Genomic DNA, 17,207 nt, shown 5'->3' with positions numbered 1-17,207 from the left:
TCAGGATCCTGAGATAGCCACTCCAGAACTAACCATGAGTGGAGAAAAAATTTTGGTGTTATCATTCATATTCTCTGAAAAAAGGTCAAGAAAGCAAAAATTCTGCCGGCGTATGTAAACTTTGGAGTACAACTGTAAATCCGTATGTGTTAATTGAACCGTGTGGATTCACCGCATTCAATACATTTCTATTGATATAATTTCTGTTGTGGAGACTAGCATCTCCGCAAGAGAAATGGACATGCAATGGTCTTGAAAGACGCGCCACATGTCAGTGTCCGTGGGTGATCCGCAGGCGACTGTGCACACATAGAAGACATGGGATTTCTAGATATCCCATCCACTATGCTGTCACATCTGGCTGCTGCGGGGTGGACGCTGCATAAGTATGCAGCCAACTAACTGCTGCATAACTGCAAGAAGCCGCCTGTCCATCAGCATGATGACAGCGATCAAGCCCTGTCAACAGAGCAGAGAGGAAGAGCTGATCTGATGCTGTAAAGCAGCAGAATCGCTGGCAGGTGTGGTCTGAGATCACTTTGAGCAGGCGTCGGGCAGAACAGGCAGGTAGTTAGTAACCATCACTATCTGCTGGTCAGTTCTTAGGTCTATAAGAAAAAAAACAAATTAGTCCTGGAAAACTCCTTTAAGTTCAGTTGCAGTATAGGATATATTTGCATAGATTTCAAATGCATTGTTTTCAGACAAAGGTAGAAATTGATAAAAGCTTGAGCTCTTTATGCAACAGATGCAGAACCCCCCACTGCTAACCTGTAAAAGAAAGTTAAATAGCATGTCCTCATGATACCAACCTGCCTTTTCCTCCTTATTTTTGAACTTCTGGGAATTTCTTGAAGATGCTTACAGCCTGAGGAAATTAAAAAGATGACAGATGAAAAACAGCCAAGTATCTGGGTCATGTGTGATCAAAGACAAAAAGCAGCAGAAAGGGTCAACAAAAAGCTTCACCTATGATTTTTTTGTATATCTCCACAGGATTACTCTAATAGCAGCACCCATCCCCAACCTTTCTATAGTCCCACTTTCAAGTCACAGCACTTTGGGTACATGAAAATTTCAGAGTATTGTAAAAAAATGTTGCGTTATGTAAAGGAATTTATTTTTTTCCCCAGCATCTGCCCGCTGTAGTCTATAGGCTGTGTCTGTTAGGGTATGTTTCCACGGTCACTAAACGCTGCAGGTTGGACGCTGCGTACATCCACAGCGTCCAATCCGCAGTGGCCAGATGTTACAGCATAGTGGAGATGGGATTTCATGAAATCCCATCTCCACTATGCGTGCAGGGATGCCTCCGGCTTCCCCGAGTATACGCATTTGCAATGCGTCTTTATAGACCGCAGCATGTCTATTTATCTTGCGGAGATGCTCAGTCTCTGCAAGTTAAATATCACAGTCCTATGTATAGGACGCGGTGATTCCGCATGGTTCAATGAACACATCCGGAATCAGCGCGGATACAAAAGGGGGCGGTGCTTTGGACAGAGCGGATATGTGCTGCATCCAAAACGCTGCCGGTTTGTGCCCATGGAAATATACCCTTTCTGCAGCATAGTCCTATTCATAATAAGACTATCTTCATACGATGCATTTTTGTAGTATTTTTTGCTGCATATTTTTATGTAAATTTTCAGCTGCGTGTTACATTACCAGCAAAGTCGATGAGATTTCAGAAATCTCATGCACACATTGTTTTTTTTTTCTGATTTGGAAAATTGCTGCATTTTTGCAAATTACAGAAAGTCACTTCTTTCAATTTATTTGCAGAGTTTTTTCACCCACAGGAAACAATGGGCAAGGGCAAAAAGGCAGCAAAAAAAAGCAGATATCAGTTTTTACTGCGTTTTTGATGCAAAACCTAAGGACGTTAAATCATGTTTTTTGGGCCACAAAACTTTATCAACATGCACAGGCGACAACAAAAACACAGCAATAAAAGTGCAGCAAAACCTGATTTTTTTGTAAGCAGTTTCTTTACTGCCAAGAAAAAAAATGTAGCAAAAATGCAATGTGCGAACATAGCCTAATGCTAGATAATGCGGCCCATGAATAAGAGTGGCAAAAAAACTCATACAACTTGAACTGACATATAAACATCACATTTTCCTGCTCACATAGTTGTCAATTTTGGTGTTTTTATGCATCAATAGGCTATGCTAAATGAGTGTTGTTACAAATGCTTATGTACCTGTTTTATTACATTTTCTTGCCTTTTCAATCACATGTGGCCATGGGAGATACTTCTGCAAAGAGAAATAAAACATCGTCCATTGTTAATTTGAAGAGTATCCGTCGTTTCATTTTATTTCATAAATCAATAGTGCACATGAAAATAAGCAGTGTTGCAATATATCTTATCAGAGACATCTGTGGCGCCCTACGTCTTTACCACCACAAAAGGGTTAAATATATACTGTTTTGTATGTGTTTTATAAGCAATGGGAGTTATGCTTTCTCTGCTAGAGACCACAACACACACACACAATTTACCTCACTCCCTTACTTGTCTGAAGCTTAGAGCTTTGCAGACATGCCCTAACTGGGAGGGGGAGGAGTCAAGTTGTTCTCTTTGAAGAAGAAGGTGGAAGAAGATGGAGAACGCTCCTGAAAGCCATGACATGTGCTCCCTCCAGGAGTAAAGCTAAGAAGAATCAGGGAGTCAGCCCCTAGGCCATCCATGCTTTTAGAGCAGAGTGGTAAGCTGAGAGACTGTGTGGGTTTATACAACCAACAGCAGAGTGTTTTCCCCGGGAAAACTGCAGCAAACTAGGATCAGTGAAGGATTGTGCAAGAAGGAACTTGAGCTTCACACAGGATCCAAGCTGCAAGTTGCCAGAGGAGGAAAACACAGTGAGAAAGGGTTGTACTGGAAGTTCCAAACTCCGGGAAGCCTTGATCCCTGAAGGGATTAGAATAGCAGGGAGCTTACACCGAGTCACAGCAGAGGAAGGATAACTCCCATTTTGCAAAGCAGACTGTAACCTGGTGAGAGTTGTAATATCTCCTCTGAACTGCACCTGAACTACAGTAAATGATAAAGTGACTTTCCTTTTCTCCTGCCTTATTACCCTGTGCCTTCTACTTCTATCACAATCTCTGGGGTCAGCCCTGGTTGGAGAGGGTTAAACATCTGCACTGCCATCACCATCTACTCCCCCAGGGATCATCTGCAGTGCCGGCTATACTACAGTCGAACACTCTAACTGGCGTCACGAATCACTGCATAAACTTTATCCCTAATCAATACACCCATTTTACATGACCGCCTGGGACCACGGACTGGATCACTGCCACTGTTACACATCCCTTTAAGATGACCGACCCGATACCGAGTATCCAATGGCCCCTGGGGCGCATCACATCTGCTTCTTTCTCCTTCAGGACTGATCATTTATTCAGTAAATTCTCAATTCCTGGGTAAAATCTGCATTCAGTGAAAACAGATTATTACATTAATGACATAGGGGATGGCGGTTGATGCTGATAAGATTCTATATAAAGAGGAGGAGCTCTCTCTAGCTCCTCCTTCTTCTGACACTGGTGAAACAGAGGTCCACAAGGTAAGAGGGCCCACTATCACCTTCAAAAGAGGTGGCATCCTGCATTATGATGATATATTGGACTGCAAAGGGCCATATATTGTTCTTGCATAGGGGCCCTCTCCTGTCTCTGTCTGTTTGCTCCCGGACATGATCACATGGCCTTTTTACTGAAGAGCTGCCAATAAAAAGTCCCCTGAAAGGTCACATGTTTGTACTGAAATCTTTCATGAACTCCTTACCACAGTTCTGGGAAGGGGTCCATGTGTGGAGGAAGATCAGGAGCTGAGACCCCCCCTCACGCAACAGGTGACAGCTATAATACAGCTGTTCAAGTCACCTAAGGTTCAAGTTCACTAAAAACTGAAAATCAAAAAACATGAAATGTGAAAGAGGCCTAAGATAACTAATAAATATAATTAAAAAAATAAAATTTGATCAGACTGACTTGGACCTTGGATTTTTTTCCCATGTTTTAGTTTGTCATATTGAAAAATGAATCATGCCATTCATAATAACAACTCTTTCTGCAAAAATCATACATCTATGACAACAGAAAAAGGCGAGGGGAAAAAAATCCCAAAAACTAAAATTTCCCTCCTCATTCTTAAACGTTTAACCAACGGATCTATAGTGTGAAGACTGTAAAAATAAAAAGTAAAAATGCAGAAATATCTATTTATCCCATTTCCGTAAAAATTAGGCTGGAGTCACACACAACGTAGAAAAATACGGACCGTATTGTACGGCCGTAATACGCATAAATGGTCCCTAAATAGTGCGTATGTCATCCGTTGTCAGGGTGTGGCCGCGTATTTTTCTCATGTAAGCATCCGTATGTAATCCGTATACCGTTTTTTTCTCGCAGGCTTGCAAAACGGACATATAATGGAGCCCAATGACAGGTTTTCAAATCCAAACGAAAGAAGAGATCTAGACACATAGAATACACACATATATATATATATATATATATATATACACACACACATACATACATACACACATGTCATTGAGACACACATATATATATTTATATTTCATAGAGTTCTTCATAGCAGAATAGCCGCTAATTCAATTGCCAGCTTCTGTCAAATCATTCCCCAACCCGACATGAAATGACACATGGTTTACATACAGAAAACCATTTCATTTCATGTTTCTTTTTTAGACGTCCCTGACTAAAAATTAGATGAGGGTTTGTGTGCAAAATTTGGGAGGTGTAGGTGTTAATTTAAGGAGTTAATTCGTTGTAAAAAAAATGTGTGGGCTTCCGCTGTAATTTGTCAACCGGAGAGGTAAAGCAGGTGAGTGAGGGCAGATTTTAATAGCCATGAGAGGGACTATTGTTTTTGGCCTCCCCCTGGCTACAAAAATCTGCCCCCAGACAGCCCAGAAATGGTGCGTCTATAAGATGTGCCAATTCTGGCACTTATCCTCTCTATTCCCATTGCCCTGTAGTGGTGGCGAATGGGTTAATATAACAGAGGGTTAATGTCACCACTCGATTGTAAGGTGACATTAAGCCGATTAATAATGGAGAGGTGTCAATAAGACACCGATCCATTATTAACCCTATACTAAGAAAGGGTTAAAAACCACACACACACATTAATTAAAAATTCTTTTAATGAAATAAATACACCAAGTTTTTGACAAATTTTTATTAGCCTGGTAATCCAAAATAAAACCATGACCTGCAACAAAAATAACATAAAAAATCACCAGTATCCTTACCTCTCCGCTGTTCAGTCATGTCCCACCCTGCAATCCATTAGAAGGGGTTAAATAGTTTACAATGAGGACCAGTGCTAATGCGACCAGCCTCACTGTAAACTACTACAAAATGAATTTATTCAGCTCTGCGCAGCCTCAATGGCTGCCTGTAGATGATCTAATTACTGTGGGAAAGTTTCTGACTTTTTTCCCACGGTCATTAGTTCATTCACAGATCAGCCAGGGACTCCTGCTGACGTCACTGAGTCATGTCATCATGTTGGCGCTTTTATGTGAGCCACTTGTTCATATTCTAAATATGTGCGCGCTTTCATTCAGTCTTCATTATGCAGACGCGGTGTAAACTTGTGCTCTGAATTTCCCATTAGCACTTAAGCTGGCTACTGCGCAGGCGCTTCATATATGGTAACGTGATAGCACTAACTTCTGCTCTCAAACAAGTTACCAAGCTTGTTTCCACCATATCAGGACTGGTACATCTTAGACGCATGCGCTATGCTTGCATGTCTTCCTGCCTTCACTGCGCAGGCGCCGATCTGCTTGGCAACGTCATGGCTTTTGAATAGCTTTGTGAATAACTTTATTCGTCTGTCTACAATGCCGTCAAGATGGCCGCGGCCATGTCACGCTCTCCACCTCGTGGGTTAGTACTGATTTAATTAATTATACATCATGTGTTTTTTCTATATATAAAGATGTGGTTCATGTACCCTCTCAGCGCTCCATCCTCCCTTGAAGAAGCCACACAGAGCGTGGCGATACGCGTGGGGTTTTGCTCCCCCCCCACTCTTTCACCCCATAGGTCTTTTTTAGCTTTCACCTGGCACTTTATTCCTCGGTATGCTGAACACCCCTCTGTTCTTTTGCGCATTTGTCAGTTTAGAGGTTATCAGACCTCTATCGCTACAGCTAGGTATTTGATATCTTGGGCTATTTGTGCATACTTTATTTGGGGATTTGTTATTTAGGGGCTTATTTGTACATCTTTTGCCTCCTTTTTTCCTGCTTACATGGTGCTGTGAATAGCGTTTTGCCTTGTATTTCAAGGCCTCCTCAACCATTTATGGCTATCCTGTATCATGCATATTGTTTGCCCTAGTTATTGTATTTGAGGTGGTCTATTACATATTAATGCTGTGACATGGGGTTTTTGTTGTGGGAGAGTCACTACATTATATCAGTATTTCATGATTGTGACATAATTGCATTTTGTGCATTTTAATTGTTTTTAATGTCTTTTTGCTGGTTTGTGTACATGTCATGAATAAAATTTATATTTTGTCATATTTTTTGGAGTTCCCATATTTTGGATGTACTTCTTTCTGTTTCACTCATTGTTTTGAGTACATCTCTGGTGAACCCTTGAATTTTTGCTATTTTGGCTGTGCCCTCCGCCCGCTAATAATGCGTATTTTTAGCGCACCCATAGACTTGCATTGGCGTACTACGGCCGTACTACGCTGACAATCGCAGCATGCTGCGATTGGCATGGACAGTAGAATACAGACGAGAAATATACAGCTGATGGGAGCTGCCCCATAGAGAATCATTGGTCCGTGTGTAATGCGTGCTTTTAACGCCTCTCACTCGTCCGTATTCCTCTCTAGTGTGACACCAGCCTTAAAAAAAAAAAAGGATCACCTGCTGGTCATGTATCTACTGTATCTAATACCCTAATGGAAGGATGGATGGATTTTTTACCTTGGTTTTCTGCTCTTGGGGGTATATAGTATAAGTGGACGTTCCGTCAGAAAATGCTCCACTGCAAGAAAAAAAATGTGTTCAATAGATCCCCAATTATTAAAATACATAAAGACGACTATAATCCAATCATATGGTCCTATTAGTACTAAGGCTATGTGCACACACTGTGGATTGGTCTGCAGATTTTTTTTATCTGCGGAACCACAGGTTAAATGACCTGCGGTTTTGCCTGCGGTTGATCCCCCATAGGATAACATGCTACTGTACACTGTCTGCAGAACTGCTGCGGCCAAAACCGCAGCGGAACCGCAGCAAGAACCGCAGCATGTGCACATAGCCTAATAGTTCACGAAACCTCTGCTGAGATTGTATTAGTCCAATAATGTCAGCGGCTTCAGTGCATCCATGACAGTACCGGGGTTCACAAAGGTATATTTCTTTAATAAGTATTTGATACACTGCCGATTTTGCAAGCTTTCCCACCTACAAAGAATGGAGAGGTCTGTAATTTTTATCATTGGTACACTATAACTGTGAGAGACAGAATCTAAAAATAAAAAAAAACAGAAAACGATCATATTATATGATTTTTACCTAATTAATTTGCATTTTGGAGAGGTTGGAGTGTGATTGAGGGTATGGACAGGTGTCTTTTACACAGGTAAAAAGTTCGAACAGGTGCAAATAATACAGGTAAGTAGGAGGGCTTCAAAAACAGGTCTGTGAGAGACAGAATTCTTGCTGGTTGGCAGGTGATCAAATAATTATTTCATGCACAAAATGCAAATTAATTATGTAAAAATCATACAATGTGATTTCTGGTTTTTATTTTTAGGCCAGAGTCACACTAGCGTGAGAGCATCGGATGCGATTTGTTAATGACCCTCGGTTTCTGCTCTGCTGCGAGTGTCATGCTACTGTGCTCTGAGCGTCTCGCACAGCTGTGGAGAAAGTAATTTCTCCTTCTCCTCTGCTGTCGGAGTATATCGCACCGCACTCAAATAATATCCAAGTGCTGGTTGTTGTGTCACTCACACCCATAGACTTGTATGGGTGCCAGCGAGCCGAGACTCGGCCGAGCCTCGGTGTCAGTCGCAGCATGCTGTGTTTGTTCTCGCGTGCCGATTTGGCGTTAGAATTTAATCACAGATGTGATCTGCCCCATAGATTAACGCTGGGCCGAGTGCTATGCGATGTTTTATCACATAGCACTCAACCGTATTCTACAGTAGTGTGACCCCGGCCTTAGATTCTGTCTCTCACAGCTGAAGTGTACCTACAATAAAATTACACACCTCTCCATTCGTTGTAGGTGGGAAAACTTGCAAAATCGGCCGTGTATCAAATACTTATTTTCACTCACCGTAGATTTTTTATTGAAAAACGACCTCTTTACATTTTCAAAAATTCAGGTTACATCATTCAGGCTAGTTTCACACTAGCGTTATGAGGCGCAGCGCACGCTTGCAATGAAGCACCGCCCCTGCCGTGCCTCCTCCGGTTAGCTCCGCCTATGGGCGCATGACGCTGCATGTGACTTGCGTACGCTATCTTTAGTATTGGGTACGCAGGCCGTGCACAGGTATGCTTTTGCCGGCGCATGCGTCCTTTTGACGGTGCGCCGACCTGCGCCAAACACATCGTGTTGCCTTTTGGTGTGGCCGGCGCACCGTCAAAAGGACGCATGCGCCAGCAAAAGCATACCTGTGCACGGCCTGCGTACCCAATGCTAAAGATAGGGTACGCAGGTCGCATGCAGCCCATAGGTGGAGCTGACCGGAGGAGGCGGGCAGGGGCGGAGCTTCACGGCAAGCATGCGCTGCGCCTCAAAACGCTAGTGTGAAACTAGTCTTAAAGGGAATCTGTCACCAGGTTTTGCAACCTCATCTGAGAGCGGCATAATGTAAGAAAAGAGACCCTCATTCCAGCGCTGCACCATTTAGTTTACTGTATGCAGCAGTTGTGACACAATCAAAGTTTTAAGATGTAGCAGAGCTCAAGAGCTGACCCCCACACAGGCTCTCTGTGAACATTGTCAATTGACAGTAAGCTGCTTATCAAAGGCGGGGGAGGAGATGGACAATTCTTCTCGAGAACACCAGTCCTGGCAGTGATAATGTCCCAGTGATAAAACCATCATTATATGGAAAGAGCGCACAGCCTAATAAGTGACATGTCCCTGAAATCAGTGTCTCAGCTGCTACATTATGCTGTCCTGAGATTAAATAGCAAAAACCTTCTGACAGATTCCCTTTAAATACTCTGTGGGGATGATAGAACATAATGTAGGACATTTACAACCTATATACCCTGCATATATGCTAAAAAAGTACAAGTACAAAAAAAAAATTAAATTGCAGCAGGCAAAGAGAAAACATCATTGATGTGGGGCGGCACCTGGAAAGAGGATAATGCAAACCCAGCAGAGGACCCCATTTAGGGGTTTAGGCTGGAGTCACACTACAGCGAGATACGGCCGAGTCTCGCAGGTTAAATCCAAGCTCTGTCGTTGGCACTCCGGAGCGCAGCGTGCAGCTCCATGTATTGCTGTGCGGCTGCACGCTCCGCTCCAGAGTGCCGGCGCCAGAGCTTGGATTTAACCTGCGAGACTCGGCCGTATCTCGCTGTAGTGTGATCCGGGCCTTACTGGTATATCAGTGGTTACAGAGTTATGCCCACAGAACTTGTGTACATTAGTATGACTGTTTTGCACAGTTTCCTTCTCGGAGAATATGAAACGATGAGGTCCTCAGTCACATTTTTCTTCTTAATCCCAGTTCTGTACCGTCAACATCAACAGCAGAGATTCCAGCACTTAGAGAATGAAGAGCTTCACAGTAACATCCTGCTCTGTTCTAACACCCCCACACACCTCCTGCTGTCACCAAATGGTCCCGGAGACACAAGTCCCAGCGCAGGAAATAATGACTTATGTGCACAGAAAACAAGCCAATACTGCACTCACCTGAGCCCATGACAGGTGGAGATTGCCACCCATGACTCTTCGCACCCACGCACACGGCCCTTGTAGTAGCAATGATCGCCAGCTTCACCAGGAGCCTGGAAAATAAGAGTATTCGCCATAAATGCAAAATAAATTTCCGTAGAATAGGAAGAGAAATGGAAGGGATACCAACATTACGGCAAAATAAAACAATAGGAACTAAGCACGTTGTTCTTTTGGTTTTATTTTTCCTAATTAACGTGAAATAAAATGTTAAAAGCCTCTCCCTCCTAAAAAAATGGACCTGGGAACATTAAAATTAAAGGGATTGTCCAGGATAGGCCGATGTCCCACTTGCAACTGCAATGTGAGAAACTTGCGCAGGTCTCACACGTCAATACCCGGCGCTGCTGTCGGGACTTGGGCCCGTAGTGTACGGCTGCATAGAAATACATGCGGCTTTGCGGCTGCATAGAAATACATGCAGTAGCACACTCCGGTCCCGAGTGCCGGCGGCAGTGCCGGGTATTGACGTGTGAGACTCGCGCGAGTTTCTCACATTGCACCCGCAAGTGGGACCCTGGCCATAAGAACATACTGCTATCTCTAGTATTGCAGCTCATTTCGCACTAATTCAATGGAACTGGACAGCAATACCAGACCTATATTAACCTCTTCACGACGCAGCCGTTTTCCGCTTTCGTTTTTTCCTCCCCTTCTTCCCAGAGCCATTACTTTTTTATCTGAAGTTTTTTCTTTTTAAATTCTTTGGGTTGTGTCTCCATTTTCTAAGAACCCCTAATGTTTTCATTTTTCAGTTGATGGAGCTGTGTCATTTTGGGGGAGCAGGACGACGCTTTTATTGATGCCATTTTTGGATAGATATGACATTTTGATCGTTTGTTACAGCATCTTTGTGGTGTTGCAGTGAGCAAAAAAAACCATAATTTTGGGTGTTTACCAATCAGATTAATTATTTAGATTTTTTTTTTTTTCTGAACACAGTGATATCACATATGTGGGTTTTTTTAAATTTTTTATTATCTTTATTTTTAATGGGGGGAAAAGAGAGGTGATTTGAACTTTTATGTTTTTTTATTATTTCTGTTTAAACAATTCTTTTTAACTTTTCACTATATTTATTAGTCCCCTTGGGAGACCGGACCATGTGATTGTCTGATCGCTTATGCTACATACAGCGATGCCACAGTATTGCTGCAAACAGTGAAAATCACGGTCTCCTTTGAAGCCCGGCCACAGGCTGGGTTTACAGAGTGCTCCGTAATGACAAGCATGGAGGTCATCAACAGACTACTGGCTGTCATAGCAACCCATCTGTATGATCATGTATGGACTGACGCGTCCCCCTGCCCTGTAAGCCCACTACAAACAGCCGCTACCAACTTACCCCGTACATGAATGGCTGAAGTTGGTCAGGCATTAAAGATAGATGTGACACTGTTTCTGGGGAAAAGAATGCATTTTTTTTTCTACTAAGAAGTAAATTATACCACTCCATGAGCTAATATATGAGATACACTAGTGTATCACATCCGATGTGAGAGCATTGGATGTGATATGCTAATGACCCTGACTCCGGCTCTGCTGCAAGTGTGAGCCAAGTGTTAGTGCTCTGTGCTCTGATCCACTCGCAGTAGAGATCTGGAGTACAGGTGCGGAGGAGACGGAAAAAGTAATTTCTTCATCTCCTCCATTGCCGGTGTATGCGGAAATTGTGCTGCGCTCAGGTGACATCCGAGTGCAGTATGATGTTTCCCATGCCCCCATAGACTTGTATGGGTGCGTGTGATCTGATTCTCGCTGCCATTCGCAGCATGCTGCAATTGTCTTCTCCTTCCGAATTGGCATGAGAAAATGATCGCAGATGTCAGCTGCCCCATAGAGTAACATTGGTTCAAGTGCAATCCAATTTTTTTATCAGATTGCATGCGTCCGATTTTATCGATCGTGTGAGCAAGCCCGTAGGGCTTATTCAATTAGGCAGTGTTCATCTGCAAGATTTTCCTCACCTGGAATTGGGATGAGGGAAAATGCAGCATGTTAGATATGGCCGCGTGTATCGGCCGAGACTCATCAATGCAAGTCAATGGATGTGAGAGAAACATTGTTCCACACGTGGACCATGTGTGTGCTGTGTGATTTTTACGCACCCATCTTATAGGAAACCCGACATTTCATCAGCCGAGTACAGTAAATTTACAGTGTGAACTGTCAAAATAAAATAGATATATAGATAGAAAGATGTAATTGAGATATATAATTAGTGCAGTGCATGTGTAGCTTACTCTACAGGTATTTGGCTAATAATTATATAAATAATAGAAAAAATAGCGTAGGGTCCGCCTTATTTTTATTAACCAGCTGAGGGAAAGCAGACAGCTGAGAGATGGTCTTAATAGGGCAATAAACATGTAGCTTCCCAGGCTATTAATATCAGCTTACCTCTCAAACTAATAACACCAGCCCTCATTTGCCCCTGGAAATAGCGCATCCATTAGATGCGCCAATTTTGGAGACTAGCCTCGGTTCTTCCCGCTTGCCCTGGAGAGTTTGTAAGCGGAGGCCAGGACTGTAGTCATGGCCAGAGACACTGAAGCATGTGTGTCCCGACCTTCCCTCACAGAAAACTGTAATCCACTGCTCAGCGTACCTGCGTCTCCAGGTTCAGGTCCCCCTGGGCACTTCCCAGGCGGCGACGGCCCTTCTTCCAGGTGACCACCAGTAATGGAGACACAGTCCAGAATAACTTGAACATTTTCTTTACTTAGAACTTCACACATTACATCCACAGTTGGCACATCATGGAATTCACATTCAACTTTAAGTGCTTTTTCAGCTTTCCCTACTTTGCTGGCGCTTCTGTACGGCACACGTCCGGACCGCACCGTCTTAGACTGCTTCCCAGCTTCTTCCTGGCCTAACCTCACCATGATGACAATTTGTTCTGCCTATTTCACCCCAGACTCAAAATCATCAGCCACCCGGTTTGGTTGTCTCTGGAAAAGCATCCGACCCGTCTGTACCCCCCCCTGCGAAGCTCCAACTTCCTTCTGTTCCTCACTCCAACCGACTCCTGCCCTAAGGAAGTCGGCCCAGGCTATGAGTCGCCACTAGTGTTGAGCATTCCGATACCGCAAGTATCGGGTATCGGCCGATACTTGCTGTATCGGAATTCCGATACCGACTTCCGATATTTTTTCAATATCGGAATTCGGCATCGGAATCGGAAGTTCAAAGTTGATTGACGGCCTGACGTCATCATGATGCGCGGTGTGTGCGCATCATGATGCGCCGTCATTTCGGGCCTTCCGGGGGTCTCTGCCGGCCTGCCGGGGGGCTGTGTGGACTGCCCGGGGTCGGTACCGGCCTGCCGGGGGGCTGTGCCGGCCTGCCGGTGGTCTGTGCACCCTGTGGGGGTCTGTACCGGCCTGCCGGTGGTCTGTGCACCCTGTGGGGGTCTGTACCGACCTGCCGGGGGGCTGTGCCGGCCTGCCGGGGGGCTGTTCTGATGTCCGGGGGTCTGTGCAAGCATCGTCCGATGGGACTACAAGTCCCATCTGGCGATGCCTGCTACCATGACAGTGATTGACACATTAGCCAATGATGGGACAGTAGTAGTCCCATCATCCGGCTAATGTGTTAAATGTTAAAAAAAAAAAAAAAATACTACATACATACTACATACATACTACATGCTACATACATACTACATATATACTACATGCATGCTACATACATACTACATGCTACATACATACCACATACATACTACATACATGCTACATGCTACATACATACTACATACATACTACATGCATGCTACATACATACTACATACATACTACATGCATGCTACATACATACTACATGCATGCTACATACATACTACATGTATGCTACATGCATGCTACATACATACTACATGCTACATACATACCACATACATACTACATACATACTACATACATACTACATGCTACATACATACTACATATATACTACATGCATGCTACATACATACTACATGCTACATACATACCACATACATACTACATACATGCTACATACATACTACATACATACTACATACATACTACATGCATGCTACATACATACTACATACATACTACATGCATGCTACATGCATGCTACATACATACTACATGCATGCTACATACATACTACATGCATGCTACATACATACTACATGCATGCTACATACATACTACATGCTACATACATACCACATACATACTACATACATACTACATACATGCTACATGCTACATACATACTACATATATACTACATGCATGCTACATACATACTACATATATACTACATGCATGCTACATACATACTGCATGCTACATGCATGCTACATACATACTACATACATACTACATGCTACATACATACCACATATATACTACATACATACAATACATTCATACAATACATACATAGACATACAGTACATATAACATAGAGTAACATACTTACCAATACTTGTCACATTGTTCCCCGAAGCCATTGTCTTTTCCGGAATAAATATTAACATAACAAACCACAAAAATACTCACCCACGATCCGAAGCAGTCCACGAGTGTGTCCCACGACGATCTTGGGTAGAGAACTGCAGCATCAGATGATGCTGCCGTTCTCTACGGGCTGCAGGAATCCAATGACGGAAGGTAGGTATCCTTCCGCACTGTATTCCTCCGCCACTTAAAAAAAAAAAAGTCCCTAGTCTCACTTTATGCCATTGCTGTGTGGGAATTTCCCACGCAGCAATGGCATAAAGTGAGACTAGGGACTTTTTTTTTTTTTTTAAGTGGCGGAGGAATACAGTGCGGAAGGATACCTACCTTCCGTCATTGGATTCCTGCAGCCCGTAGAGAACGGCAGCATCATCTGATGCTGCAGTTCTCTACCCAAGATCGTCGTGGGACACACTCGTGGACTGCTTCGGATCGTGGGTGAGTATTTTTGTGGTTTGTTATGTTAATATTTATTCCGGAAAAGACAATGGCTTCGGGGAACAATGTGACAAGTATTGGTAAGTATGTTACTCTATGTTATATTTACTGTATGTCTATGTATGTATTGTATGAATGTATTGTATGTATGTAGTATATATGTGGTATGTATGTAGCATGTAGTATGTATGTAGTATGTATGTAGCATGCATGTAGCATGCAGTATGTATGTAGCATGCATGTAGTATATATGTAGTATGTATGTAGCATGTAGCATGTATGTAGTATGTATGTGGTATGTATGTAGCATGTAGTATGTATGTAGCATGCATGTAGTATATATGTAGTATGTATGTAGCATGTAGTATGTATGTAGTATGTATGTGGTATGTATGTAGCATGTAGTATGTATGTAGCATGCATGTTGTATGTATGTAGTATGTATGTAGCATGCATGTAGTATGTATGTAGTATGTATGTAGTATGTATGTAGCATGCATGTAGTATGTATGTAGTATGTATGTAGTATGTATGTGGTATGTATGTAGCATGTAGTATGTATGTAGCATGCATGTAGCATGTATGTAGCATGCATGTAGCATGCATGTGGTATGTATGTAGTATGTATGTAGTATGTATGTAGCATGCAGTATGTATGTAGCATGCATGTAGCATGCATGTAGTATGTATGTAGTATGTATGTAGTATGTATGTAGCATGCAGTATGTATGTAGTATGTATGTAGCATGCAGTATGTATGTAGTATGTAGCATGCAGTATGTATGTAGCATGTATGTAGTATGTATGTAGTATATATGTAGTATGTATGTAGCATGTAGTATGTATGTAGCATCTAGTATGTATGTAGCATGCATGTAGTATATATGTAGTATGTATGTAGCATGTAGTATGTATGTAGCATGTAGTATGTATGTAGCATGTAGTATGTATGTAGCATGTAGTATGTATGTAGCATGTAGTATGTATGTAGCATGCATGTAGTATGTATGTAGTATTTTTTTTTTTTTTAACATTTAACACATTAGCCGGATGATGGGACTACTACTGTCCCATCATTGGCTAATGTGTCAATCACTGTCATGGTAGCAGGCATCGCCCGATGGGACTTGTAGTCCCATCGGATGATGCCTGCACAGACCCCCGAAGCCTGCACAGACCACCGGCAGGCCGGCACAGCCCCCCGGCAGGCCGGCACAGCCCCCCGGAGCCTGCACAGACCACCGGCAGGCCGGCACAGCCCCCCGGCAGGCCGGCACAGCCCACCGGAGCCTGCACAGACCACCGGCAGGCCGGCACAGCCCCCCGGCAGGCCGGCACAGACCACCGGAGCCTGCACAGACCCCCTGGCAGGCCGGCACAGCCCCCCGAAAGGCCCGTACAGACCCCAGAGAGGCTGTACAAGGCAAAAAGAGGGTTTTTCTTATTCCGATACCGGAAGTCCCATAGACTTGAATGGGACTTCCGGTATCGGAATCGGCGATACCGATGCTTTTTTTAAAGATCGGCCGATCCATTCCGATCCGATACTTTGAAGTATCGGACGGTATCGCTCAACTCTAGTCGCCACATCTTCTTCCTGTACTGGCCCACTGCAATGATGCCCAGTGTCCGTGGATAACGTGGGCTGCCGCTGCTTAATGTTGCGTGGCTGCCGAGCCGTCTTGGACCTATAGCCCATGTGAACACTTTGGGCACCCTGGCCCATCTCACTAACTTCCCTTCTGCTCTAACCTTAACTCTCGGCAGCCCCTCCTACACTTAACCCTATTCTATCTACTAACTGTTCTGTACACTAGAGTGCCCATCTCTAGTGTCCATCTAAGAGCACTACTCTTTCCCTATACTGTACATGAAACATAGTGAACTTTATCACACTATATGCAATGAAAAACATGAAGACAAGGCAATGGGAATACCCAGAGGGGTTAGCAGTACCATATCATACATGAGGTAGTACATATAACATGTAGCAATACCAGTAAGCAAAAAAGCATAGATACAACAATGAACATTATTAACTAACCCCTTTACACGTTGGCAAGTGGAGTAATGGTTTTGGTGTTGATGTCAGCTTTGACATCAAGCTATGAGACACCCACATTACTAACCCCTTAAGCCCTGGAGCTTTTTTAGGTTTTGTGTTTTCGTTTTTCCCTCCCCTCCTTCTCAGAGCCATAACTTTTTTATTTTTCCGTCAATATGGCCATGTGAGGGCTTGTTTTTTTGCAGGACAAGTTGTACTTT

At 43.3% G+C, this 17,207-nt stretch overlaps 1 protein-coding gene across 1 annotated transcript in view; it reads right to left on the bottom strand.

Annotated features, from left to right (window-relative positions):
- ADAM11 (ADAM metallopeptidase domain 11) overlaps positions 1-17,207 on the bottom strand; it is a 172,495-nt gene that overhangs the window by 96,189 nt on the left and 59,099 nt on the right. Inside the window, exons 5-8 of the mRNA XM_073572858.1 lie at positions 9,964-10,058; positions 6,996-7,056; positions 2,207-2,261; positions 813-868 (exon numbers count right to left, since the gene is read on the bottom strand). Coding sequence (XP_073428959.1) covers positions 813-868; positions 2,207-2,261; positions 6,996-7,056; positions 9,964-10,058 — 267 coding nt within the window. The remainder of the gene's footprint in view (positions 1-812; positions 869-2,206; positions 2,262-6,995; positions 7,057-9,963; positions 10,059-17,207) is intronic.

The sequence above is a fragment of the Dendrobates tinctorius genome, unplaced genomic scaffold, assembly GCF_039654945.1.
Source record: "Dendrobates tinctorius isolate UK_male_01 unplaced genomic scaffold, ASM3965494v1 ptg000032l, whole genome shotgun sequence".
In the NCBI taxonomy this organism is placed as follows: Eukaryota; Metazoa; Chordata; class Amphibia; order Anura; family Dendrobatidae; genus Dendrobates; species Dendrobates tinctorius.
Note: the sequence above shows the minus strand (reverse complement) of the source record. Positions and strands in the feature narration are given on the sequence as shown.